At 39.7% G+C, this 26,262-nt stretch overlaps 5 protein-coding genes across 5 annotated transcripts; 2 read left to right on the top strand and 3 right to left on the bottom strand.

Annotated features, from left to right (window-relative positions):
• Window positions 1-1,361: 1,361 nt before the first annotated feature.
• Window positions 1,362-3,990, bottom strand: LOC106157651 (uncharacterized). Its single transcript, XM_013533369.2, has 6 exons — window positions 3,838-3,990; window positions 3,576-3,649; window positions 3,164-3,409; window positions 2,747-2,956; window positions 2,041-2,499; window positions 1,362-1,820 (listed from the first exon to the last, which is right to left on the bottom strand). Exons 2-6 carry the CDS (start codon window positions 3,640-3,642, stop codon window positions 1,627-1,629), a joined length of 1,176 nt encoding a protein of 391 aa, XP_013388823.2. The 5' UTR covers window positions 3,643-3,649; window positions 3,838-3,990; the 3' UTR covers window positions 1,362-1,626.
• A 2,550-nt stretch (window positions 3,991-6,540) lies between these two features.
• LOC106157790 (uncharacterized) lies at window positions 6,541-9,590 on the bottom strand. Its single transcript, XM_013533541.3, has 6 exons — window positions 9,426-9,590; window positions 9,148-9,221; window positions 8,739-8,984; window positions 8,326-8,535; window positions 7,645-8,103; window positions 6,541-7,380 (listed from the first exon to the last, which is right to left on the bottom strand). The coding sequence occupies exons 2-6, from the start codon at window positions 9,212-9,214 to the stop codon at window positions 7,187-7,189; spliced, it is 1,176 nt and encodes a 391-aa protein (XP_013388995.2). The 5' UTR covers window positions 9,215-9,221; window positions 9,426-9,590; the 3' UTR covers window positions 6,541-7,186.
• Window positions 9,591-11,060: 1,470 nt separating this feature from the next.
• On the top strand, window positions 11,061-14,126 carry LOC112042493 (uncharacterized). The gene is made up of 6 exons (XM_024077107.2): window positions 11,061-11,200; window positions 11,607-11,680; window positions 11,836-12,081; window positions 12,281-12,490; window positions 12,713-13,171; window positions 13,427-14,126. Exons 2-6 carry the CDS (start codon window positions 11,614-11,616, stop codon window positions 13,618-13,620), a joined length of 1,176 nt encoding a protein of 391 aa, XP_023932875.2. The 5' UTR covers window positions 11,061-11,200; window positions 11,607-11,613; the 3' UTR covers window positions 13,621-14,126.
• A 3,287-nt stretch (window positions 14,127-17,413) lies between these two features.
• Window positions 17,414-20,461, top strand: LOC106158021 (uncharacterized). Its single transcript, XM_013533855.3, has 6 exons — window positions 17,414-17,576; window positions 17,878-17,951; window positions 18,263-18,508; window positions 18,720-18,929; window positions 19,208-19,666; window positions 19,927-20,461. Exons 2-6 carry the CDS (start codon window positions 17,885-17,887, stop codon window positions 20,118-20,120), a joined length of 1,176 nt encoding a protein of 391 aa, XP_013389309.2. The 5' UTR covers window positions 17,414-17,576; window positions 17,878-17,884; the 3' UTR covers window positions 20,121-20,461.
• A 2,583-nt stretch (window positions 20,462-23,044) lies between these two features.
• LOC106158009 (uncharacterized) lies at window positions 23,045-26,162 on the bottom strand. The gene is made up of 6 exons (XM_013533845.2): window positions 25,988-26,162; window positions 25,565-25,638; window positions 25,183-25,428; window positions 24,766-24,975; window positions 24,042-24,500; window positions 23,045-23,749 (listed from the first exon to the last, which is right to left on the bottom strand). The coding sequence occupies exons 2-6, from the start codon at window positions 25,629-25,631 to the stop codon at window positions 23,556-23,558; spliced, it is 1,176 nt and encodes a 391-aa protein (XP_013389299.2). The 5' UTR covers window positions 25,632-25,638; window positions 25,988-26,162; the 3' UTR covers window positions 23,045-23,555.
• Window positions 26,163-26,262: the final 100 nt, after the last annotated feature.

The following is a 26,262-nucleotide window of genomic DNA, read 5'->3' on the forward strand; positions in this document are numbered from 1 at the left end:
ATGAAAAGTCATCAGTTGCGGGTATGACCTCCAGCAGCCGCTTGCATGCCCTCATCCTACATGGCATACCCTGTGACAAGTTTTTTAGAGTTTGAATGGGGATATCATTCCAAGCATATCATTCCAATGGTGCATTGCCTGGCAATGGCTGTCCGTTTCTGGCCATGTTCTCTGAGACCAACAATTCCATAGTAAGCTGCTTCGCTTAGCTGTCGAACCATATCTTCTCTAAGGTGCCTGTCAAGTTTCAGAGCGATCCCTTTGTTGCTTCTCTAAATACACTCCAACGATTGGCCAAACCCATGCGTTTTTATACAAGGGCAGAAATTGCCGAAAAAACTACCCCTCACATTTCTATATGACCACAGAACATGCAAATGCATGCATCAGTTGTTTCGAGAGTTGTGTGGTAATTAGGTAACACACCTGGCTACACATGGAGTGACACCTCAGTTTTGGATTTAAAGTAGTTTGAGAGAAAATAAATATTTTGTGGAAAATTTACTCGTCAAAAAAATATATTCCATATTAAGTAGTAACCCTGTAGATTATATGTTACCCAGAGTAGACCTTTTCCCAGCAAAAGGGGCGTTTAACAATATTAGTTATTTTAAACTGATTTTGATCGTTATTTTAATGCTGTTTTTCGTTATTGTGGAATATTATGATTGCAAAAGACGGTTTATCACTGACAGTTACTTGTACCTGTCATTTGTTGAGGGGTACGGATAGAGGCTATTCATCTTGGTAGCCCCATTCCCTGATAAAGGTGCACAGATTAGATATTAAAAGAAAAGAGTAGTGCTAGGTGTTGATTTTAAAGAAATAAATGCTCTATTCTGCTCACTGATGACATTAAGGTTTCAACTTATCTTTCACAAACAAAATTGATTTAAAACATATGAGAAATTTACACAAATGTAGTGTAAAAGAAAGTAATAATACAAAAGCCATTATTTCATTTGTACATGTACATACGGTACTTTTATTTCATAATTTAAAAATTGTACAAATACAAGTTGTTTTAAATAAAATTATGCATAACAATCGGGGAAAAAATAAGAACATTTACCTTTAAAGTTTAAGAAACTTAAAAGAAAATGAAAAGGTTAAAGAGAAGAGAGAAACAATGTCCACGATTTTAAATATGCCGTTTAACAACACATGGTGACATTAAAGTAAAATATCGTGGGTGTACAGGGCCGTAGCCTGAGCAAAATGCCAGGGGGGGCAGTAAGCGGACATGAGGGGGCGAAGCCCCCGAGGGGGGAGGGGGTGCCCCCCTACCAGTGTGGAAACTTCTAAATCCCAGGGGGGGCAGCTGCCCCCCCTGCCCCCCCGGAGGCTACGGCCCTGGTGTATAGGTGCAAGGAACGCAGAGTATCCTCGAACCCGATATGGGGCAATTAAGGGCGTACCTATAAACGAATATACTGGTAACAACATCTCTTGCTCTGTTCGCTGCAGTTAATATAACATCAAACAAAGAGTCATAGGGGGCTACGCAGCCTTCATGATCTTATTTAAAAATGATCGGCTAACAAAACCCAGTATTTTAAACAGTTCATCAATGTTTGGTTAACATGCTCTAGCACAAAGCGCGGATAGAGAACTGACGTTGTGGATTTAATCGGTTCTGGCCATTTTGATGTTTCTGTCACCGGAGAAGAGTCTGGAGATCATGGCCTCATTGAGAGCCCAGTCGTAGATCTGGACCTCATCGAGGAAGCCGACCAGGTTGGTGTTGCGGAAACCGCCATTGGCCTCACAGTCCAAGTCTCTGCCCATGTACAGTGGAGCAAGGGTAGCTGGGATAGAACCTGAGGAAAACATAATTTGAGCTCATTATACTCTAATGAAGTAGGCTTGAATGTAACTTATCATTTGATGATGAATATCGATATATATATGAATAGATAAAGTATGTGCTTAGACGTAATACAAAAGTCAAAAACATTGAAACTCTCTAGCTTTTTATGTTTTTTTAATACCCGAATCAATTTTAATTAAGACAACATTTTATTATACTTTTCTACTCACCAACAGCGATCTCATCCACAGACAGATGTCCGTTGACGTACAGTTTCAGTCTGAGACCATCGTAGACCAGGGCCACGTGGTTCCAGCCGTTTCCACCGTAGGAGCCAAGATCAACAGTCACGAGGGTGCCGTTGTTGTCGATGAGGACACGGCCGCCAATATGGCCGCGGTCAGAGTACATGGTGATGGTTGGCTCGATGGCGCAGTTGCCGTTGCTGAGAAGACCCTCACGCTCGTTCTTAGCATGAGCGGCGTTATCGTACCAGAAAGAGATGGTGAGGGCAGAGCCCCATGGGTAGTTGTTGAAACGTGGGACCTCGCAGTGGACGGTGCCGTTGAAGTGAGCAGCATATCCGACCTTTCCTGGGGCAAGTTCTACACCAGCGCAGTCAGTCCAGAAGTTGTCGACCTTGGTGTCGGTATCCTCATCGAATGGCCACAGGGCGATGGCCTGGAGATCTAAAAGGAAAAGTTTCATTTTTAAGACAAAAAATCATTTGTGTTGATAAAAGTTTCCCACACGGCTATTTATATGATTATTTTATAGTATAGGGTTTTGAAATAGTTTTAAAGAAAGGTATATGTGTCCTGCGTGTTATCATTATTCATTTCTGTGCTTTTCGGGACACAGTATGTCATTTGAACTTGACATTTTAACAAAGTTGTTAATATTGATATAAATACCACACAGGGATTTTTAAAATACCTGGAACCATGCACATGCATCTGTGAACGTTGAACTCCCACTGTCCGCAGCTGACACGCTCGATTCTGGTGTCGTCACCGAGGGTCTGGGATCTGTAGAAGGTGTTGACATCACCCCACACGGCCAAGTAGGTCCATCCGTCAGGGCCGTCACATTTGCCGTCAAACTGGGGAAGGGTGGTGTAACCGATGGTGGTGGTTGGTGGGGGAGCTTAACAAGATAAAATTATTTTTGATAAATGAGTCTGAATAAAGTGCAATAAATGTATCTGCTAGTAATTCATGGCTGTACCGAATACACCATGCGATAAAAGTTTGTAAGAAAGGAAATTGAAATTATTATTTTTGCGACGCTCTCTCGCCAGCGCTGTTTAGTTTTTAAAAGTATTTTTACATGTGAACTGGCTGTTAAACTTACTTCTTGGTGGGCACTGTGGGTATGGGACCTTGCTGCCTGGGCAGGTGGCAACCTCACAAGGGACACAGGTCACGATGCTGCCGTCGAAGAGGGTACCTTCGGCACATTCCTTCAAGTGAACCTTAACATTCAGGTTCTCGTCCAAGTCGCACTGGAGGTAAGTTCTGCAGTCTTCTGGGTTCTCGTAGTAACCGACGCCATTTCTCTCTTCAATGCACTTCTTGCAGAAGTCATTGAATTTGGGAGCTGAAAATAGAACATCGAGAAATGTAATATTGGTTAAATACACAAGGAAATCAAGTAAATCACTTAATTACTTTTTATTATCGCATACTATTTTATTTTATCTTATTTAGTTAAAATCTAGTTGATATCAGCAAAAAAAAAAAAAAAAAAAAATCGAAGTACTCACCCAAATGATGCTCGTCGTAGACAGCGAAGGCACTGCTGACAAGGGCAAGGAGGACAAGGTGCAACATGGTGAAACTGGAAATGAATAAGTAACATTCATTTATATTTGCTTATATTTTTCTTTCACTGCAACGTTGGTCGATTTAAGGCAGATCCAGATCAATTTTTTGTAAAACAACCCTCATCCTTTATGTGTATGATGTGAAACAACTTCGTACCGTCCAACCCAAGATGTAAGACACTGGTATAACTCAGTCACTTACCTTGTGGTGTAGGTGATCTCTCTAAGCTGTGAGCAGGGAAGATACTGGACCTCTGAGACGCGGGTGTTTATATACTGAAAGAGAAACAAATGCGCCCTTCATTTTCCTACGTCTGAAAGCACAGAACAGCCATTCACAACGGTGGTTAGAGGCAGGCGTCTGTTCAGTAGGACTAATCTGGCACTAATCAGTCACGGAGCGTCTCATTAGTAATGTCAGTGACAATAACGCGTTCTTAATTTATGGAGATGGACGTTAAGATATCCTCAGATATTATCAAGAAGTGCTGCCACCCCTGTACATTTTCCAAATCTGTAGAACACGAGAGTCTGTGACTGTTCAGACAGCTTATTGTTGTCAGAGGTGGTGTCAGTAGTGGCATTATGTGTTATAGCGTGGGATTTAACCGATCTTACAGCAGTCAATTTATTTGCAAGTTGGCCCATTAAGTCCACACAGAGGGATATTTTAAAAGTGCATATGATTAGGTGTTACAATCCGATGTCTTTCTGTCAACATCTAATATAATGAGCACCTATAATATAATGCTTGGTGCAGTATTCATGTTTCCCACGCTATAACACATATTGCTACTACTGACACTACCTCTGACAACAATAAGCTGTCTGAACAGTCACAGACTCTCGTGTTCTACAGATTTGGAAAATGTACAGGGGCGGCAGCACTTCTAGATAATATCTGCGGATATCTTAACCTCCATCTCCCTAAATTAAGAACGCGTTATTATCAATGACACTGTTAAAACAGATGCGACACGATTACAATGTAGAAGTCCTTGAACCGTAGGCATGGGATATGTAAAGGTTGATAACCCATTCTATAAACTCTAAGAAAATTCGAAGTGAAAGATTCTATTGTTAACATAACGTGCGATATTATGAACCGTGCCTCGTTGTGTCTGTGATGAATTTCCATATCAAATATGGTTGCTGACGTGCACAAAATTTCTTGCTTTAGCATTCCTATCTAACGTTTTCGTTTATGCACACCTAGATAATAAAACAGACTGTATAGATAGAGACTAGTAGAAGCTATACATGTATATCAGAAAACAGAAGCGCTGATTCCTGAGATTCCATGTTAGTTGCCGACATGTCCCCATATGGGGGGGGGGGGCTTACTCGAAGCAATGTGTTCACAAAGTGAAGTTCAGATTACGACATGTTTGTAGGGGTATACCATAATATTCCAAATAAATAAATAAATAAATAAATCTTTTTGTGTGTGTGTGTGGTGTGTGTGTGGTATTGTTTTAGCTATATTGATTAAAACATCCGTTGCTATAACTGAGTTGTAAAACAAATACTGGGTTTCTTTATAAGATATATTGCCAAATTTGTTTCGTCAAACGTTTTTTAAAAATACTTAATTTGAAATTTAATAAATAGCTTACTGGACGATTTATTTTTGGTTATTTTTTATCTGGTCAAAGTATTTGATTAAAGCAAATTTTATATACGTTTCTTTAAAAAATGGCCTTCTTTTTCCAAATCATTAAAGAAAATTGTTAATTTCGAAATTAAAATCCACCATTTTTGTGGGTGTGGACATGGACATAATAAGAGAAGGCCTTCTCTTATTATGCCCATGGTGTGGAAAGGTGGGGCGAACGAGGAAGAAAATCTCCCTCTTTGGCAATTGTCAATGTTGACATGCCTGTTACTTTTGTGCTGTGTACCCCACCGCTTCAGTAGCAATAAACGAGAATAACACTTGCTGTAGTGCTTTTATACATTCCCCAACCCCTCTTAGGACAAGAGATATGGATTGGTAACTTTGCTGGAGCCGTATATAAATGAGAAGAATTACACGCTTAAGAACTCATGAAATAAATACTTTTAAACAATACATTTCCGAACTATATGGCGAGTGAATTTAAACATGATGAGGGATTGAGGGTCATATGTTTGCAGTTAGTATTCATTTGTACAGATCCCAAAGTGACGGATTGATTATAAAAAGGGGACAATGACAATGCTATTCTATTATTCTGATTCAGTATGATAAAGTGTCATTTCCGTGTAGTGTCGTAAGTAAGTCAAATATTATTATCATCTTCCAATTTCAAATTAGTGTAAATCTTTTCTAAAGAAAGTAAAGGAGAAGACATTTAATGTGATCTCGGAGTTGGGATGAAACGGGCTTTGTGAAAAAGGAGGCATGCCATCGGACTAGTATAGTCAAGTGCAACTTTTTCCGAGTACTCAAATGGCACTTGACTGTTATCGAGTCATTTTCATTCAACAGAGACGTTAACGCGTGGTTCTGGGAATTCCATACATCGTATTTATTAAGGCAAAACTGGAGGCTGTCACCAAAAAAATAAAGAAAGTTAACCAAGTTTCAGGGTTATCCAATGTCTACTGCTGGTTTATTTCCCAAGATTCTGTTCCTTGAGCTTACAGTACATTATTTCGTTGTCTGTTTTTTTTTCTTTTGTGTGTGTGTGTGTGTGTGTGTGTGTGTGTGTGTGGCGTTAGAGAATACTTAATTATTATTCTTAATTATTTTTAACTGATTTTGGTCGTTATTTTCATGTTTTTCGTTATGGTGGAATATCATGATTGCGCCTGTTTTTCTAAGATATTTGTCGAGTGGCACGGACAGAGGCTATTTATCTGGATAGCCCTATTCCCTGATAAAGGTACACAGGTTAGAGTTTAAAAGAAAAAAATTATTAGATGATTTTAAAAAATAACTGCTCTATTCTTCGAACTGATGGTATTAATGTTTTAACTTATCTTTCAAAACAAAATTTAATTAAAATATATGAGAATAAATTAACACAAATGTAGCGTACAACAAAGTGATAATACAAAAGCCATTTATACATGTACATACTTTTATTTCATAATTTTAAAAAATCTGCAAGTAAAAACTGTTTTCAATTAAATTATGCATAACAAACGGGGAAAGAATATGGAACATTTACTTTTAGAGGTTAAGAAACTTAAAAGAAAATGAAAAGTTAAGGAGAAGGGAGAAACAATTTCCACGATTTTAAATATGCCGTTTAACAACACATGCATGGTGACATTAAAGTAAAATATCGTGGGTGTATAGGTGCAAGGAACGCAGAGTATCCTCGAACCCGATATGGGGCAATTAAGGGCGTTCCTATAAACGAATATATAATGGCAACAAAATCTCTTGCTCTGTTCGCCGCAGTTAATATACCATCAAACAAAGAGTCATAGGGGGCTACACAGCCATCATGATCTTGTTCAGAAATGATCGGCCAAGAAATCCCAGCATTTTAAAACAGTTCATCAATGTTTGGTTAACATGCTCTAGCACAAAGCGCAGAAAGGAATGTGGCGTTGTGGATTTAGTCGGTTCTGGCCATTTTGATGTTTCTGTCACCGGAGAAGAGTCTGGCGATCATGGCCTCATTGAGAGCCCAGTCGTAGATCTGGACCTCATCGAGGAAGCCGACCAGGTTGGTGTTGCGGAAACCACCATTGGCCTCACAGTCCAAGTCTCTGCCCATGTATAGTGGAGCAAGGGTAGCTGGGATAGAACCTGAGGAAAACATAATTTGAGCTCATTATACTCTAATGAAGTAGGCTTGAATGTAACTTAATTATAATTTGATAATGAATATCGATATATATATATATATATATATATATATATATATATATATATATATATATATGAATAGATGAAGCATGTACTTAGAGGTAATACAATAGTCAAAAACATTGAAACTCTCTAGCTTTTTATGTTTTTTTTAGCCGAATCAATTTTAATTGAGACAACATTTCATTATAATTTTCTACTCACCAACAGCGATCTCATCCACAGACAGATGTCCGTTGACGTACAGTTTCAGTCTGAGACCATCGTAGACCAGGGCCACGTGGTTCCAGCCGTTTCCACCGTAGGAGCCAAGATCAACAGTCACCAGGGTGCCGTTGTTGTCGATCAGGACACGGCCGCCAATATGGCCGCGGTCAGAGTACATGGTGATGGTTGGCTCGATGGCGCAGTTGCCGTTGCTGAGAAGACCCTCACGCTCGTTCTTAGCATGGGCGGCGTTGTCGTACCAGAAAGAGATGGTGAGAGCAGAGCCCCATGGGTAGTTGTTGAAACGTGGTACCTCGCAATGGACGGTGCCGTTGAAGTGAGCAGCATATCCGACCTTTCCTGGGGCAAGTTCTACACCAGCGCAGTCAGTCCAGAAGTTGTCGACCTTGGTATCGGTATCCTCATCGAATGGCCACAGGGCGATGGCCTGGAGATCTAGAAGGAAAAGTTTCATTTCTGAGACAAAAAATCCTTTGTATTGATGAAAATTTCCCTCACGGCTATTTTCATGATTATTTTATAGTATAAGGTTTTGAAAAAGTTTTAAACAAAGGTATATGTATTCTGTATGTGTTAACGCTATTCATTTTTGTGCTTTTCGGGACATTGCATGCCATTTGAACCTCGCATATTTACCACACAGCGATTTTTACATACCTGGAACCATGCACATGCATCTGTGGACGTTGAACTCCCACTGTCCGCAGCTGACATGCTCGATTCTGGTGTCGTCACCGAGGGTCTGGGATCTGTAGAAGGTGTTGGCATCACCCCACACGGCCAAGTAGGTCCATCCGTCAGGGCCGTCACATTTGCCGTCAAACTGGGGAAGGGTGGTGTAACCGATGGTGGTGGTTGGTGGGGGAGCTTAACAAGATAAAATTTTTGATAAATGTGTCTGAAGTAATTGCAATAAATGCATCTGCTAGTAATTTAAGGCTGTACTGAATACATCATGCGATAAAATTTTGTAAGAAAGGAAATTGAAATTATTATTTTTGCGACGCTCTCTCGTCAGCGCTGTTTAGTTTTTAAAGGTGTTTTTAAATTTGAACTGTCTGTTGTCTTACTTCTTGGTGGGCACTGTGGGTATGGGACCTTGCTGCCTGGGCAGGTGGCGACCTCACAGGGGACACAAGTCACGATGCTGCCGTCGAAGAGGGTACCTTCGGCACATTCCTTCAAGTGAACCTTAACGTTCAGGTTCTCGTCCAAGTCACACTGAAGGTAGGTTCTGCAGTCTTCTGGGTTCTCGTAGTAACCGACGCCATTTCTCTCCTCGATGCACTTCTTGCAGAAGTCATTGAATTTGGGAGCTGAAAATAGAACAACGAGAAATAAAATATTGGTTATATGCAAAAGAAAATGAAGTTAATCACTTAATAAAATTCATTATTGCATTTTATTTTATTTAAGCTTATTTAGTTAAAAAAAACATAGTTGATATAAGCAAAAAAAGAAAAAAAATAAAGTACTCACCCAAATGATGCTCGTCGTAGACAGCGAAGGCACTGCTGACAAGGGCAAGGAGGACAATGCGCAACATGGTGAAGCTGGAAGTGGATAAGTAACAGTCATTCATATTTGCTTGCTTAATATCGACGCTTATATTTTTCTTTCACTGCAACGTTGCTCGATTTAAGGCAGATCCAGATCAATTTTAGTAAAACAACCCTCATCATTTCTGTGTATGAAGTGAAACAACTTCGTACCGTCCAACCCAAGATGTAAGACACTGGTATAACTCAGTCACTTACCTTGTGGTGTAGGTGATCTCTCTAAGCTGTGAGCAGGGAAGATACTGGAACTCTGAGACGTGGGGGTTTATATACCAAAAGAGAAACAAATGCACCCTTCATTTTCCTACGTCTGAATAAAAACACAGAACAGCCATTCACAACAGAGGTTAGAGGCAGGCGTCTGTTCAGTAAGACTAATCTGGCACTAATCAGTCACTGAGCGTCTCATCAGGAATGTCAGTGACAATAACGCGTTCTTAATTTTAGGGAGATGGTCGTTAAGATATCCGCAGATATTATCTAGAAGTGCTGCCGCCCCTGTACATTTTCCAAATCCTTAGAACACGAGAGTCTGTGGCTGTTCAGACAGATTATTGTTGTCAGAGATGGTGTCAGTAGTGGCATTATGTGTTATAGCGTGGGACTTAACCGATCTTACAACAGTCAATTTATAAAGTTCTCATAAAGGGATATTTTGAAATTGCATATGGCTATGTGTTACAACCCGATGTCTATCTGTCAACATCACAAGCACACCTCTAATATTATGTGTTCTACAGAGCTTTTAAATTTGTTTTATTGCGTGATAGTGAGAGGTATGACAATGCTAAAATATTGATCAAACCGAGAGCATCTATGGATAGGACGACAGAAATTTAAATGTTGATCTTCAAAACACGTTCAGTTTAAGCATATGGTGGAACAAAAAGCTGATAATATTGCGATTAAGGAAAATTCCCGTAACTTTGGTAGTCAAATTCACACATATTCAAGTCTGATATGAAAGAATTCACATACCTTAATTTAAACAGCATATGACTATACTGTAAAAGAGTGTTATTGACAATAGCAAATGTTATACGAGTGAAATGTAAAAAAAAAAAAAAAAAACTTAAAAAGGTTATTAACCTTCCGTAAGCCTAAAAAACTGCAACCGGGCTAGCACAAGTTTTCTCGTAGGTTTTATTCTATTTTAATCTGCCGTTGCAATAATATTTTCATTTTAGTTCAAGTTTTCATAATATTACAATAATTATTTTATTTCATTTTGGTGTCTAATGATATTACAAGGATTATTTTGTTTTATTTTGATGTTTTATTATCTAACAATAATCTTTTTATTGATTTTGATGTAGGAGAATATTACACATAACATTGGAGTGATAAGCATCGATGGGGGGCTGTGTAGTCTTATTTATAAAAAAATAATATTAATAAGATAAATTATTTGTATAATCAAGTCAGATATATTATGTGCACGTTATATTTTAGTCTTTACAATGATTAGTTTTCATTTTACACTATTCGTCCCACACTTGTTATGTCAGGTAGAAAATTTGTCTACTGTCATACACTATTCTACCAAATGAATAAATAACATGAACAAGAAATAAAGTAATTAGCACGAGGCACGTGCATAGTATAATCCCTTAGGTGAGATATTCGACACTATTCATGATCACAATCATCACTGTTACTGTGCCCAGTCACATGTTCTACATATACTGTCAATACATATCTGTGAATATCTAAACGTCGGTCTTTACACGCCAAGAATGCCTTATTAACACTGGCATTGTTAACGAGCCGTTGCGTGACTGATAATTGTCAGGTAATTATCACCAAACAGACGTCTGCCTCTAACCCTTGCTGTGAATGGCCGCACTGTGACTTGATTCAGACATGGGATAGTGAAGAGAGCATTTGTTTCTCTCTCGGTATATAAACCCCCACGTCTCAGAGGTCCAGTATCTTCCCTGCTCACAGCTTAGAGAGATCACCTACACCACAAGGTAAGTGACTGAGATGTACAGGTGTCTAAGATCTGAAGTAGACGATACCATGTTGTCTCACTTCTTACTCAGAAAGGTTTAGGATTGCTTTGCTAATACGGAAAGAAATATGACATTATCTGTATCTTTCTTCGTTTCTCTCAATGCTGTCTTTAAATGCAGCATCGAATGCCTTTGCAAAATGGTCAAATATATCAAGGCGGCAAGGTAAAGGTACATATAGTAACTCACTTTAACTTCGGCAGTATTAAACAGAAATGATTGCCGGAAAAAATTGACAAATTATGTCTGTTTTTATTGGTTGTTGAGTGGATCTCCGTTAAATAGAGAAACACCTCAGCGAAGTAAATATAAGTGTCGAAATTAAACAAGCAAATATGAATGAATGTTAATAATTCATTTCCAGCTTCACCATGTTGCGCCTTGTCCTTCTTGCCCTTGTCAGCAGTGCCTTCGCTGTCTACGACAAGCATCATTTGGGTGAGTATTTAATCTTTTCTCTTGATAATATCAATCAGATTTTTAACTAAATAAGCTAAAATAAAATAGAATGCGATAATAAATTTAATAAAGTGATTAACTAGATTTTCTTTTGTATATAGCCAATAATTTATTTCTCGATATTCTATTTTCAGCTCCCAAATTCAATGACTTCTGCAAGAAGTGCATCGAAGAGAGAAATGGCGTCGGTTACTACGAGAACCCAGAAGACTGCAGAACTTACCTCCAGTGCGACTTGGACGAGGCCCTGAACGTTAAGGTTCACTTGAAGGAATGTGCCGAAGGTACCCTGTTCGACGGCAGCATCGTGACTTGTGTCCCCTGTGAGGTCGCCACCTGCCCAGGCAGCAAGGTCCCATACCCACAGTGCCCACCAAGAAGTAAGTTAACAGAATCGTCACATTTCGAAGTACTTTTAAAAAAGCTCAACAGCGCTGGCGAGATAGTGTTACAAAATAACAATTTCAATTTTTTTTTAAATAGTTTTATTGTGTTGTATGCAGTACAACCATGAAGTACTAGCAAATACCTTTATTTCAATTAACCAGACTCACTAACCAACCGTTTCTTCTTCTTAAGCTCCCCCACCAACCACCACCATCGGTTACACCACCCTTCCCCAGTTTGACGGCAAATGTGACGGCCCTGACGGATGGACCTACTTGGCCGTCTGGGGTGATGCCAACACCTTCTACAGATCCCAGACCCTCGGTGACGACACCAGAATTGAGCGTGTCAGCTGCGGACAGTGGGAGTTCAACGTCCACAGATGCATGTGCATGGTTCCAGGTATGTAAAAAACGCTGTGTGGTAAATACGCGAGGTTCACATGGCATGCAATGTCCCGATAAGCACAAAAATGAATAGCGTTAACACATACAGAACACATATACCTTTCTTTAAAACTTTTTCAAAACCCTATACTATAAAATAATCATAAAAATAGCCGTGAGGGAAATTTTTATCAACACAAAGGATTTTCTGTCTTAAAAATGAAACTTTTCCTTCTAGATCTCCAGGCTATCGCCCTGTGGCCATTCGATGAGGATACCGACACCAAGGTCGACAATTTCTGGACTGACTGCGCTGGTGTAGAACTTGCCCCAGGAAAGGTCGGATATGCTGCTCACTTCAACGGCACCGTCCACTGCGAGGTCCCACGTTTCAACAACTACCCATGGGGCTCTGCCCTCACCATCTCTTTCTGGTACGACAACGCCGCTCATGCTAAGAACGAGCGTGAAGGTCTTCTCAGCAACGGCAACTGCGCCATCGAGCCAACCATCACCATGTACTCTGACCGCGGCCATATTGGCGGCCGTGTCCTCATCGACAACAACGGTACCCTCGTGACTGTTGATCTTGGCTCCTACGGTGGAAACGGCTGGAACCACGTGGCCCTGGTCTACGATGGTCTCAGACTGAAACTGTACGTCAACGGACACCTGTCTGTGGATGAGATCGCTGTTGGTGAGTAGAAATGAACAGGAAAAAGTTGTCTTCTATTTTCAGTCATATTCGGAATTTAAAACTAACCGTGAAGCCCAGGTGCGTTTTTTTTGTTGTTGTTGTAATTTTTTTACCGATAGCCAGACAGTTGCAAAGTTGTTGACTTTTGTAGTACATCGAAACATATACATCACTGCGATATTTATTATCAAATGGTAAGTTACATTCAAGCCTACTTCATTAGAGTATAATGAGCTCAAATTATCTTTTCCTCAGGTTCTATCCCAGCTACCCTTGCTCCACTATACATGGGCAGAGACTTGGACTGTGAGGCCAATGGCGGTTTCCGCAACACCAACCTGGTCGGCTTCCTCGATGAGGTCCAGATCTACGACTGGGCTCTCAATGAGGCCATGATCGCCAGACTCTTCTCCGGTGACAGAAACATCAAAATGGCCAGAACCGACTAAATCCATAACGCCACACCCCTTTCTGCGCTTTGTGCTAGAGCATGTTAACCAAACATTGATGAACTGTTTTAAAATGCTGGGATTTCTTGGCCGATCATTTCTGAACAAGATCATGAAGGCTGTGTAGCCCCCTATGACTCTTTGTTTGATGATATGTTAACTGCGGAGAACAGAGCAACAGATGTTGTTACCAGTATATTCGTTTATAGGAATGCCCTCAATTGCCCCATATCGGGTTCGAGGATACTCTGCGTTCCTTGCACCTATACACCCACGATATTTTACTTTAATGTCACCATGCATGTGTTGTTAAACGGCATATTTAAAATCGTGGACGTTGTTTCTCCCTTCTCCTTACCTTTTTCATTTCATTTTAAGTTTCTTAACCTCTTAAAGTAAATGTTCCATATTCTTTCCCCGTTTGTTATGCATAATTTTATTTAAACAATTTGTACTTGGACCTTTTTTAAATTATGAAATAAAATTATGTACATTTATGAATGAAATTATGGCTTTTGTATTATCACTTTGTTGTACGCTACATTTGTGTTAATATATTCTCATATATTTTAATTTTGTTTTGAAAGATAAGTTGAAACCTTAATACCGTCAGTGCGCAGAAAAGAGCAGTTATTTCTTTAAAATCTACAACTAGTACTTTGCTTTTCTTTTAATCTCTAATCTGTATATATATATATATATATAAGGGAATAAGACTATCCAGATAAATAGCCTCTATACATGCCCCTTAACAAATGCCTTAGAAAAGACAGTTACAAGTCACCGTCAGAGAGAAATCGTCTTTGGAAATCATATCAGTCCACCATGACAAAATAAATAAATAAATAAATAAATAAATAATGAGCAAAATCGGCTAAACATTATTAAAGGACATACCCTACCCAGTACAAAGGCTATGAAATAATGTAATCTTATGGAACCAAATCTTTTAAAATAAAACGTAAGTGGACATTTAATCACCATTAAACTTGAGTAAATTTTTTTCTTATTTCTTGGGTTACAGCCTCCGGTTATTCGTTTGCAAATCCAATGTATGAAAATCTCAGAATCACACGTAAACGCCTCTGTCGAGTGACATTTTAAAATGACTCGGATACCTACCTGGCAAAAGTCTGACATGCCTATACTGGTCTAGCGGCATGGCTCCTTTTTGTATGAAGAGTTTACTTTAATCAAATACTTTGACCAAATGAAATAATAACGAAAAATCAAATCGACAGTTAGTATTTATTAAATTTTTAATGAAGTATGTTTTTGAAAAGTTTGACATAAAAAATTGACAATATATTTAGTAAAGAATTTCATCGGCTGTTTTACAACTCGGTCATAATACAGCTATTTAAATCAATAGTTAAAAAAGGTTAATTTTCGCATTCTGCTATTTTAATGCCCATCGTGTCACTCTCATCGGGGATATCTTAGCTGGTTGTATACCTTAGGACGTTAGCATAATTTTCTGTGATGTTTTTAGGTGTAGTTGAGATATCATTAATTTTTTGAATACATAATCAAATCAAATTTTTGTATTTCTCCTCAAACCTTTCGTAATCTGAACTACACTTTCTGTACACACTGCTACATATACTGTATATGGGGACTTGTCGGCAACCAGAACAAAATCTCAGGAGTTAGCTCTCCTGATTTACACTCTCTGATATACATGTATACCCTCTACTAGTCTATACTGATACGTTCTGGTGTAGTACCTAGGTGTACGCAAACATAGTACACTATCGAAAATATTAAATGGGAATGCAAAAGAAAAAATTACGTGCACGTCGGCAACCATATTTGATATGGAAATCCATCGCAGACACAACGAGGCATGATTCATAGTATCGCTGAACGTTATGTTGACAATAGAATGCCTTTTTTTCAAAATACAATTTTCTAATGGAAAATATTAAAAAAACATTCATTCAAGATAACAAGATTAAATAGGTGCAGTATTTGAGTTTATGAAGTTTGAGTCTGTTGAAAGAAGCACTTATTTTTGCATCTAAGAACTTTTGTCTCCCGATTTAGATCAAAATGTTGAGACATATAATGATCTGTGCCTTATTTTGCGTCTGAGTTTTAAAATAACACACCTTTCTAACCTCCACTAAAACACCTTAGCTGATGATCAAGGTCCCATTCAGCCACTATAGGTCACCAAGAAGTGTCGTTCCATTTTTGCATTTATTTTCTAATACTGTTTTGGAATTTTCTTAGAGTTTATGAAAGGGGTAATTGTCATTTACATATCCCATGAGTACAGGTCAAGTACTTTCACAATAAAACATGAAAAAAGATTAGTAATAGTGCCGCAACTGTTTTAACAGTGTCAGTGACAATAATTCTTAATTTAGGGAGATGTTAGTTAAGATATCCTCAGATATTATCTAGAAGTGCTGCCGCCCCTGTATATTTTCCAAATCTGTAGAACACGAGAGTCTGTGACTGTTCAGACAGATTATTGTTGTCAGAGGTGGTGTCAGTAGTGGCATTATGTGTTATAGCGTGGGATACATGAATACGTCTTCTATTAGGACATAACAGCAGTCGATTTATGTGCAAGTTGTGGAATCCAATATGATTTTTACACAAAGAGTACTTGTCTTTGACTGATTCAGACAGGTTATTATTGCTACCGGTGGTATCAATGATAGAATTATTAATAACGTCGTTGGGAACGATTAATATCACATAAGGACTAAAATTACGCACTGCAGTCGATGAACGCAGCTAATGTGGCTCATATAGTACAAACAAGGGGATATTTGGAAAGCAACACTTTATATGTGATCAGATATTATCTGATGTGTAAGGTTAAGTGTTCTCCCAGCTTGAAAATTAATTTCAGTGCAGAGTTATATTTTGTTTACAGAGAAGGCGTTAAAACGTTTTATATCTTGTGACAGAAGTCTGAGGTAGTAAAACGTTAAAATATAGACCAAGCGCGGATCGGAGCTTACCTGGGTGGGACGACCGAAATATAAAGGATGATCTTCAAAACACGCTCACTATAAACATTTTTATAAGGCTGATATTGCCATTTATGGAAAATGTTTGTTGCTTTGGTTGCCAAATTAACAATAACACACAGCTTAAATCTAAGTCTGCATATGAAACAAATATTTTAAAGCAGACGCCTGTCTATTTATAACCATGACGTTAGCTAATGTCACACGAGAAGATTGATATTGGAGTATCTTTTTAAGAAAACTAACAACCCTTTTTAGCCTCAAAAGCCTATTTACGGGTGTTGTCAAATTTGCTCATAGGTTTTTAATTTGGTGTTTAATAATATTATATATATAACATTAGAATGAACATTAACAATCTAAGGCCGAGAAATGAAAATAATAATAACAAATATTTGTAAAATGATATTGATATATAACGAGAGCAAGTAGTCTTCAAATAATTTTATAACTATTTGCTTCAAACTAGACAAATTAGATCGATAGAAAACGGTTACTATGAACAAAAGAATACATTAAATTAATATAAGGCATTGCCATATGGCAAGTACATGACTCCTTTGGGTGAATTATTGTACGTAATTCGTGACCACAATCATCAGTGTCAATGAACATAGTCACACATTATCTTACATATACTGTACATACCCCAGCGTGCAGAAAAGGTGGGAAGCGGCACTGTCAATAAATATTATCTGTGAATATCTAAATGTCGCTCTTTACACACCAAGAAAACCTTATTATCACTGACATTGCTAACGAGCCGTTGCGTGACTGATCATTGTCAGATAATTATCACCGAACAGACGCCTGCCTCTCATCACCGTTGTGAATGGCTGTACTGTGCCTTCGTTCAGACTTGGGATAGTGAAGAGAGCATTTGTTTCTCTCTCGGTATATAAACCCCCACGTCTCAGAGGTCCAGTATCTTCCCTGCTCACAGCTTAGAGAGATCACCTACACCACAAGGTAAGTAACTGAGATATACAGGTGTCTAACATCAAGGGTAGTTGTCTCACTTCTTACTCAGGATTAGGATTCTTTTACTTCTGTTTGGAAAAGAAAGTTACCTCAATCAGCCTCATTAACTTTCAACGGTGTCGTTGCACACAGTATCAAATGCTTTTGTAAAGTTATCAAGGTAGAAACTAACCTAACTTGGGGCGGGACCAGACAGAAAAACGTGCCTTTTAAAATTGACCAGGCACTTTATTACAACGTCGGTGCAATTCCGGGTAAAGAAAATATAATGTAATATATTCATTTCCAGCTTCACCATGTTGCGCCTTGTCCTCCTTGCCCTTGTCAGCAGTGCCTTCGCTGTCTACGACGAGCATCATTTGGGTGAGTACTTTATTTTTTTTCTTTTTTTGCTTATATCAACTATGTTTTTTAACTAAATAAGCTTAAATAAAATAAAATGCGATAATGAATTTTATTAAGTGATTAACTTCATTTTCTTTTGCATAAAACCAATGTTTTATTTCTCGATGTTCTATTTTCATCTCCTAAATTTTTCCTTTTTTCTTGCTGATATCAACTAAATTTGTTCTTAAATAAAAATATCGAATGCGATAATAAAAAGTTATTAAGTGATTTACTTGATTTCATTGTGTATTTAACCAATATTACATTTCTCGATGTTCTATTTTCAGCTCCCAAATTCAATGACTTCTGCAAGAAGTGCATTGAAGAGAGAAATGGTGTCGGTTACTACGAGAACCCAGAAGACTGCAGAACTTACCTCCAGTGCGACTTGGACGAGAACCTGAACGTTAAGGTTCACTTGAAGGAATGTGCCGAAGGTACCCTCTTCGACGGCAGCATCGTGACTTGTGTCCCCTGTGAGGTCGCCACCTGCCCAGGCAGCAAGGTCCCATACCCACAGTGCCCACCAAGAAGTAAGTTAACAGAATTGTCACATTTCGAAGTACTTTTAAAAAAGCTCAACAGCGCTGGCGAGAGAGTGATGCAAAATAACAATTTCAATTTTCTTTTTTTTAAATAGTTTTATTGTATGATGCAGTTGAATTCAGTACAACCATGAAGTACTAGCAAATACCTTTATTTCAATTAACCAGACTCACTAACCAACCGTTTCTTCTTGTTAAGCTCCACCACCAACCACCACCATCGGTTACACCACCCTTCCCCAGTTTGACGGCAAATGTGACGGCCCTGACGGATGGACCTACTTGGCCGTCTGGGGTGATGCCAACACCTTCTACAGATCCCAGACCCTCGGTGACGACACCAGAATCGAGCGTGTCAGCTGCGGACAGTGGGAGTTCAACGTTCACAGATGCATGTGCATGGTTCCAGGTATGTAAAAATCTCTGTGTGGTATTGACATTAACATAAACATTTTCTGTAAAAGGCAAAGTCGCAACCTGCATCAAATTTGTGTGCAAAATCTCGACTTCGATGTGTTTTTTTTTTTTTTTTTTTTTTTTTTTTTGTCTTAAATATAATTATAAGTTGACAAGGCAAGTACAGAACGTTTCTTTTCCAAATGTACTAGTGCTTGTATCTTATTCAGATAGCATACCGGTTAATTTATTTCAAAAAGCACCATTACTTACCTTGATAATTTCTTCTAGATCTCCAGGCTATCGCCCTGTGGCCATTCGATGAGGATACCGACACCAAGGTCGACAACTTCTGGACTGACTGCGCTGGTGTAGAACTTGCCCCAGGAAAGGTCGGATATGCTGCTCACTTCAACGGCACCGTCCACTGCGAGGTCCCACGTTTCAACAACTACCCATGGGGCTCTGCCCTCACCATCTCTTTCTGGTACGACAACGCCGCTCATGCTAAGAACGAGCGTGAGGGTCTTCTCAGCAACGGCAACTGCGCCATCGAGCCAACCATCACCATGTACTCTGACCGCGGCCATATTGGTGGCCGTGTCCTGATCGACAACAACGGCACCCTGGTGACTGTTGATCTTGGCTCCTACGGTGGAAACGGCTGGAACCACGTGGCCCTGGTCTACGATGGTCTCAGACTGAAACTGTACGTCAACGGACATCTGTCTGTGGATGAGATCGCTGTTGGTACGTACGGATTTTCGTTTTGATTGAATTTAGTTAGTTTACCTAAGGCTTAATAGTTTACCTCAAGTACAACCAAGTTGTGCAAAAACTACCAAATACACGGAATAATCAACAATGTGCACAAGATGTACGGTTTTGTTCTGTGCTAAATGTCGTGCACTTAAAAATGAGCCATTGATAATCATGGAGTGGGTTAAGTTCCGGTCGGTAAACCCAATTTTCAATAACATAAGTTATCATTTTTGCTTTGTTTTCCTTAGGTTCTATCCCAGCTACCCTTGCTCCATTGTACATGGGCAGAGACTTGGACTGTGAGGCCAAAGGCCTTTTCCGCAACACCAACCTGGTCGGCTTCCTCGATGAGGTCCAGATCTACGACTGGGCTCTCAATGAGGCCATGATCTCCAGACTCTTCTCCGGTGACAGAAACATCAAAATGGCCAGAACCGACTAAATCCACAACGCCAGTTCCCTATCCACGCTTTGTGCTAGAGCATGTTAACCAAACATTGATGAACTGTTTTAAAATACTGGGTTTTCTTGGCCGATCATTTCTGAACAAGATCTTGAAGGCTGCGTAGCCTACTATGACTCTTTGTTTGATGTTATGTTACACTGCGGGTGTCATTCCCCTTTTCCCCTAAAATTTTTCCTTTTGTTTTTAAGTTGAAAGCCTTTGTTTACCCTTTAAGGTAAATACTTCTTTTTCTTTTCCTGTTTGTTATGCATTATTGAATGTCAAACAAGTTGTTTTTGTCCTTTTTTAATTATGAAATAAAAGTATGTATAAATGAATTTACCGTTTTCGTTTATGTATTTAATTCTGTGTAACCCTACATTTCTGAAAATTTGGAAATTTCTCCTCATTTCCATATTTTTGATTTCTTTTTGTTTTGAAAGATATATTTATTTATCTATTCACGAATACATATAATACGCGGGAAAGAGCAGTTATGCTCTTCAATCAACTGCAAGTACAAAAATTGGTATTTCCCTCCAATATTTCTATGGCCATTCAGAACTTTTTCACTGGTAAATGAAGCTAGCGCAGTGAATAGCCTCACATACGTGTCCCCCTCCCACCTTATACCTTAGAAAAGTCAGGTACAGACCAGGGATGATAGCCCCACCATTTCTGTTCGGTGTGGCCTCCGTCTCCCTGATGAGAATGAACTAAGGCTGTGTTCAGATTAAATGTTATCGGTCCAGCAGGATCGACTTCTCAAATAAGTGCACGTGCACATGATGAACTTAAACAACGTTGATGATAATACCATGTTTGCAGACTCTCGATGCGCGGGATGAAATACAGAGGTACGAGTCACGGCCTATTGATTGCTATAAGAGGAAACTCGGAGATGTGGAGGTTGGGCGGATCCGTCACGGCGCAGTCGGTACCATGCTTGATTGCAAAATACTGAGCCATCACACCATGGTGACGGCAAGTCACGAGCTCAAATCCCAGATGACGCACGTCAATTCATTACAACAACAAGCTGACACCGTAATCGAAAATAAATACAGGCATTCGTGTGTCCGAGCAAATTACTTTTTGCATATAGTTTAGAATTAGTGATCGATTTTGACAAATTATTGCTGGACATTATCATAAACTATATTTCTTTTTTCTGCTTTAAAGTCTTTAAAATGATACTTAGGCTGGGATGGTCATGATTCTTTACCAACTACGCAACAGTTCAAAATTGAATTGAGTCAATACCTTACCCGGCATGGCGTTATGCATGTCATACAGCCCTTTTATAAAAAAAGCTCTCTGATTGTTGGGACTATCAGCAAGAAAAAAAAAATTCAAAAGTCACATTGCCTGCTCTACGTAATCATACAATTTGGTTTTTATGCCCCCCCCCCCCCCCCACCTTTGGCCTACAGTACCCGGGGCAACTCCTACCCTCTACCAGGGTGGCAGATTATAGAGCGAAAAACGGAAAACGGCCAAATGACTGTCTATTTATCTAGAGACATATCTGTGAATATCTGTGAAAAATCAAGGTAGGGTAGGCAACTCCACAGTGGACGTTTGAAATAGCAAAGACTACTCACAACTAAAACTGTCAATTTGTGAACCGCTTTGGCTCTCATCGTGCTCTATAGCCTCACATGTGAAGTCAAACGTAAACTCAGTGTAAAACAAAACTGAAATAACAGCGTCTGAAATCATCTAACTAGAAATATTTGGCTGTTACGTAAGATTGTCACCTAAATGGCCGACTTTTGGGTGCCAGTGAAAGGGAGTACCCCCTCCCCCCCGGACGAATTACCTGTAAGAACCCGGTGAAGTGGAAAGGTAAACAGTAGCGGATGTAGGGGTGTCAGAGGGGACCTGACCCCTCTTCGATTTCTGAAAAAAAATCTCATCACACCAATGGTCCCCTCTTGAAATTAGAATTTTTAATAGCTAAATCATAGTTGTAAACTGTACCAAGTGGCACCGTTCGCCCTCTAAAATACCAAATTTTCCGTTTCCGGACCCCACACCAAGAGGAGGGGGGGTCGATTTCACATCCGCGGACCCTTAAAAAAATCCTGGATCCGCCCCTGGTCACGTGGAATGATACAAGTCGTAATCTTCCGAACGAAAGTAACCTTGTCACGGAATTGGCCGAATCAACGGCTCCAAGGGTCAGATGAAGCTATTAGGTGCCGCGGATCAAGTGGGGCAACCACACCAGGTCATGCCACCCTCTAGGCATTTTATCAACTGTTAATAGGGCTTTTTTTACAGCTAGATGACTAAATGTTGACTTCATTTGTTTACTGAAGAATGCTGGAGAGCAAGGTCTTCAGTAAAAAAAAAGCCAACATGTAGTCTTCTACCTGCAAGAGGCTTATTGCGCCAGTTAAACCGAAGGACCAGTTGAAGAGGGAAATATTTATGAAAAAACATTGCAATGTATAAACAACCTCAGGAATCCGGGCATTAAATGCATGTATATCCATATTCAAGTATGCCGCTGAGGCAACGCACCTTTTATTGCAAAGCGGGGGGGGGGGGGGGGGGGGGGGGGGGGGGGGGGGGGGGAGGGGGGGGGAGGGGGGGATTGGGGGGGTTGAAAAAGAAGCACGAAAAATATCGGGTAACAGTTACGTTCCCCTTTTTTTTTTGTACACGCTTGCCACGATAAAATGATTTGTTACAGATGTCGTAGGCAATAAATTAATAAACAATTCTACTTTATCTTATTATATCTTATATATTTTCATGCCACATTTATTATCCATCTGTAAATTTATTCATTTATTTATTTATCAAAAGGCATTCAATATATTGGAAAGATCTCATTTCAAAGCCTGACATTTCAATATATCATTTTAAAATATTTGTAACTAAATTTAGAGAAAGTAGCGCAACACAAAATATTAAATTCATTTGTTCATACTTTTATTTCATTATTTAAAAAATACAAGTACAAATTGTTTGAAATTGAAAACTGGACAGCAAAAAGGGGCAGAAACTGGAAAATTAACCAAAAAAGGTAAACAAAGAACTGAAACTTATAACAAGAGGGAAAAGACCAAGTGAAATGGAAAAAAACACCTGAGATTTTAAATATGCTGCTTAAAAGGATACTGCGGCACTACCATAAAATAGCGCGGGACTCTAGGTGCAAGCAGAAACGCAGTAAATCCTCTGACCCAATATGGGGATAGTTAGGGCGTTCCTAGAAACAACTATCTTTGCAACAACATCTCTTGCTCTGTTCGCCGCAGTTAACACATCATCAAACAAAGAGTCATAGGAGGCTACGTGGCCTTTCTGATCTTATTAAGAATGAACAGCCACGAAGACATCGTATTTCAAAACAGTTCATCAATGTTTAGTTAACATGCTCTGACACAGAAGCGTGGATAGGGAATTGGTGCTGTGGATTTAGTCGGTTCTGGCCATTTTGATGTTTCTGTCACCGGAGAAGAGTCTGGAGATCATGGCCTCATTGAGAGCCCAGTCGTAGATCTGGACCTCATCGAGGAAGCCGACCAGGTTGGTGTTGCGGAAACCGCCATTGGCCTCACAGTCCAAGTCTCTGCCCATGTACAGTGGAGCAAGGGTAGCTGGGATAGAACCTGAGGAAATCAAAGGAAGAACGATTATTCATGTTATCTCGTAATTTTGAACAAATGAAAATTTTCTTAACTTACCGAAGAAAATTATACCGTATTAAGTTATAAATATATGAATCACTCTATGATTGTCAATGACTGATTTTCAAGTACGCAACATTTAGTGTAGAACAAAACCATGCATCGTAATGTATATTGTTGATAATCCTGCGCATTTGGTAGATTTTGCACGGCATGACTGTGTCTATGCTAAAACTAACGGCAATAAATCAATCAAAACAAAATCAGTACGTACCAACAGCGATCTCATCCACAGACAGATGTCCGTTGACGTACAGTTTCAGTCTGAGACCATCGTAGACCAGGGCCACGTGGTTCCAGCCGTTTCCACCGTAGGAGCCAAGATCAACAGTCACGAGGGTGCCGTTGTTGTCGATGAGGACACGGCCGCCAATAAGGCCACGGTCAGAGTACATGGTGATGGTTGGCTCGATGGCGCAGTTGCCGTTGCTGAGAAGACCCTCACGCTCGTTCTTAGCATGGGCGGCGTTGTCGTACCAGAAAGAGATGGTGAGGGCAGAGCCCCATGGGTAGTTGTTGAAACGTGGGACCTCGCAGTGGACGGTGCCGTTGAAGTGAGCAGCATATCCGACCTTTCCTGGGGCAAGTTCTACACCAGCGCAGTCAGTCCAGAAGTTGTCGACCTTGGTATCGGTATCCTCATCGAATGGCCAAAGGGCGATAGCCTGGAGATCTAGAAGGAAAAGCTTTATTTTTAAGACAAAGGAATTTTTTTTTTTTGATAAATACCTTTTTGATAAAAATTTTCCCCACGACAATTAATATTCTTATTTTATTGTATAGGGTTTTGAAATAATTTTCAAAGAAAGTTATACATGCCCTGTATGTATTGACACTATTTATTTTGTGCAATCAGGACCAAGCTTACCATTTGACATTGGCAATCTATCAAAGTTGATAATTTTGATGTCAGTATCAACACAGTGTTTTTTACATACCTGGAACCATGCACATGCATCTGTGAACGTTGAACTCCCACTGTCCGCAGCTGACACGCTCGATTCTGGTGTCGTCACCGAGGGTCTGGGATCTGTAGAAGGTGTTGGCATCACCCCAGACGGCCAAGTAGGTCCATCCGTCAGGGCCGTCACATTTGCCGTCAAACTGGGGAAGGGTGGTGTAACCGATGGTGGTGGTTGGTGGTGGAGCTAAATAAGAACAAACGGTTGATTAGGGAGTCTGGTAAATTGAAATAAAGGTGTTTGCTAGTACTTCATGGTTATACCGAATACAACTCTATCATGCAATAAAATCAAAGTAAAAGTAAATAGAATTTGTTATTTTGCAACACTCTCACGTCAGCTCTGCTTCTCTTTTCGAAAGTATTTCAAACTGTGAAGTTTCTGTTAACTTACTTCTTGGTGGGCACTGTGGGTATGGGACCTTGCTGCCTGGGCAGGTGGCGACCTCACAGGGGACACAAGTCACGATGCTGCCGTCGAAGAGGGTACCTTCGGCACATTCCTTCAAGTGAACCTTAACGTTCAGGTTCTCGTCTAAGTCGCACTGGAGGTAAGTTCTGCAGTCTTCTGGGTTCTCGTAGTAACCGACGCCATTTCTCTCTTCGATGCACTTCTTGCAGAAGTCATTGAATTTGGGAGCTGAAAATAGAATGTGGAGGAATGTAATATTAGTTATATTCACAAGGAAATCACTTAACTATCTAATATTATCACATTCAGTTTTATTTTCCTAAGTGAAAAAACTGGTAGACAACAACAAGACCAAAATACTCACCCAAATGATGCTCGTCGTAGACAGCAAAGGCACTGCTGACAAGGGCAAGGAGGACAAGGCGCAACATGGTGAAACTGGAAAATAATTAATAATTTAAAAGTAACATTCATGCATTGTTTTTCAAAATTGACACTCAAGTTTTGCGGGGCAGAGGTGGTTTTATATTTCAAACCAATCTACTCGACCGTCTCACAAAGCACCTTGGAATTAAGTGACTTGTCAGTTTTACCGGCACGTATTTCTGTGCCAAGTTGAGGTTAGTTTTTGCTTTGGTAATTTTACAAAGGCATTCGATACTATGTGCAACGACACCAAAAAGAGTGAAGTAGGCTGATTGAGGTAACGTTCTTTTCCAAACATATAGTAAAAGAGTCCTTATCCTTTCTGGGTAATGTTAGACACCTGTCTATCTCGGTTACTTACCTTGTGGTGTAGGTGATCTCTCTAAGCTGTGAGCAGGGAAGATACTGGACCTCTGAGACGCGGGGGTTTATATACCGAGAGGGAAACAAATGCACTCTTCACTTTCCCATGTATGAACGAAGGCACAGAACAACTATTCACAACGATGGTTAGAGGCAGGCGTCTGTTCAGCAGGCTTAATCTAGCACTTATCAGTCACGGAGCGTCTCATTAGCAATGTCAATGACAATAAAGCGTTCTTAAATAGAAGAATCCCATATTAAGATATTCACAGA

Source organism: Lingula anatina, chromosome 7 (genome assembly GCF_051362555.1).
Source record: "Lingula anatina isolate TDL-2025a chromosome 7, LinAna3.0, whole genome shotgun sequence".
NCBI classification, from domain to species: domain Eukaryota; kingdom Metazoa; phylum Brachiopoda; class Lingulata; order Lingulida; family Lingulidae; genus Lingula; species Lingula anatina.

Coding starts and splice junctions, on each gene's coding strand:
- LOC106157651 (XM_013533369.2), bottom strand. CDS start 3,642: ATGTTGCACCTTGTCCTCCTTGCCCTTGTCAGCAGTGCCTTCGCTGTC. Junction 2,500..2,746: donor ATGCATGTGCATGGTTCCAG/GTATTTTAAAAA, acceptor TTTTCCTTTTAG/ATCTCCAGGCCATCGCCCTG. Junction 1,821..2,040: donor TGTGGATGAGATCGCTGTTG/GTGAGTAGAAAA, acceptor TGTTTTCCTCAG/GTTCTATCCCAGCTACCCTT.
- LOC106157790 (XM_013533541.3), bottom strand. CDS start 9,214: ATGTTGCGCATTGTCCTCCTTGCCCTTGTCAGCAGTGCCTTCGCTGTC. Junction 8,536..8,738: donor CCCACAGTGCCCACCAAGAA/GTAAGACAACAG, acceptor TATCTTGTTAAG/CTCCCCCACCAACCACCACC. Junction 8,104..8,325: donor ATGCATGTGCATGGTTCCAG/GTATGTAAAAAT, acceptor TTTTCCTTCTAG/ATCTCCAGGCCATCGCCCTG.
- LOC112042493 (XM_024077107.2), top strand. CDS start 11,614: ATGTTGCGCCTTGTCCTTCTTGCCCTTGTCAGCAGTGCCTTCGCTGTC. Junction 12,082..12,280: donor CCCACAGTGCCCACCAAGAA/GTAAGTTAACAG, acceptor CTTCTTCTTAAG/CTCCCCCACCAACCACCACC. Junction 13,172..13,426: donor TGTGGATGAGATCGCTGTTG/GTGAGTAGAAAT, acceptor TCTTTTCCTCAG/GTTCTATCCCAGCTACCCTT.
- LOC106158021 (XM_013533855.3), top strand. CDS start 17,885: ATGTTGCGCCTTGTCCTCCTTGCCCTTGTCAGCAGTGCCTTCGCTGTC. Junction 18,930..19,207: donor ATGCATGTGCATGGTTCCAG/GTATGTAAAAAT, acceptor AATTTCTTCTAG/ATCTCCAGGCTATCGCCCTG. Junction 19,667..19,926: donor TGTGGATGAGATCGCTGTTG/GTACGTACGGAT, acceptor TGTTTTCCTTAG/GTTCTATCCCAGCTACCCTT.
- LOC106158009 (XM_013533845.2), bottom strand. CDS start 25,631: ATGTTGCGCCTTGTCCTCCTTGCCCTTGTCAGCAGTGCCTTTGCTGTC. Junction 24,976..25,182: donor CCCACAGTGCCCACCAAGAA/GTAAGTTAACAG, acceptor GTTCTTATTTAG/CTCCACCACCAACCACCACC. Junction 23,750..24,041: donor TGTGGATGAGATCGCTGTTG/GTACGTACTGAT, acceptor TGATTTCCTCAG/GTTCTATCCCAGCTACCCTT.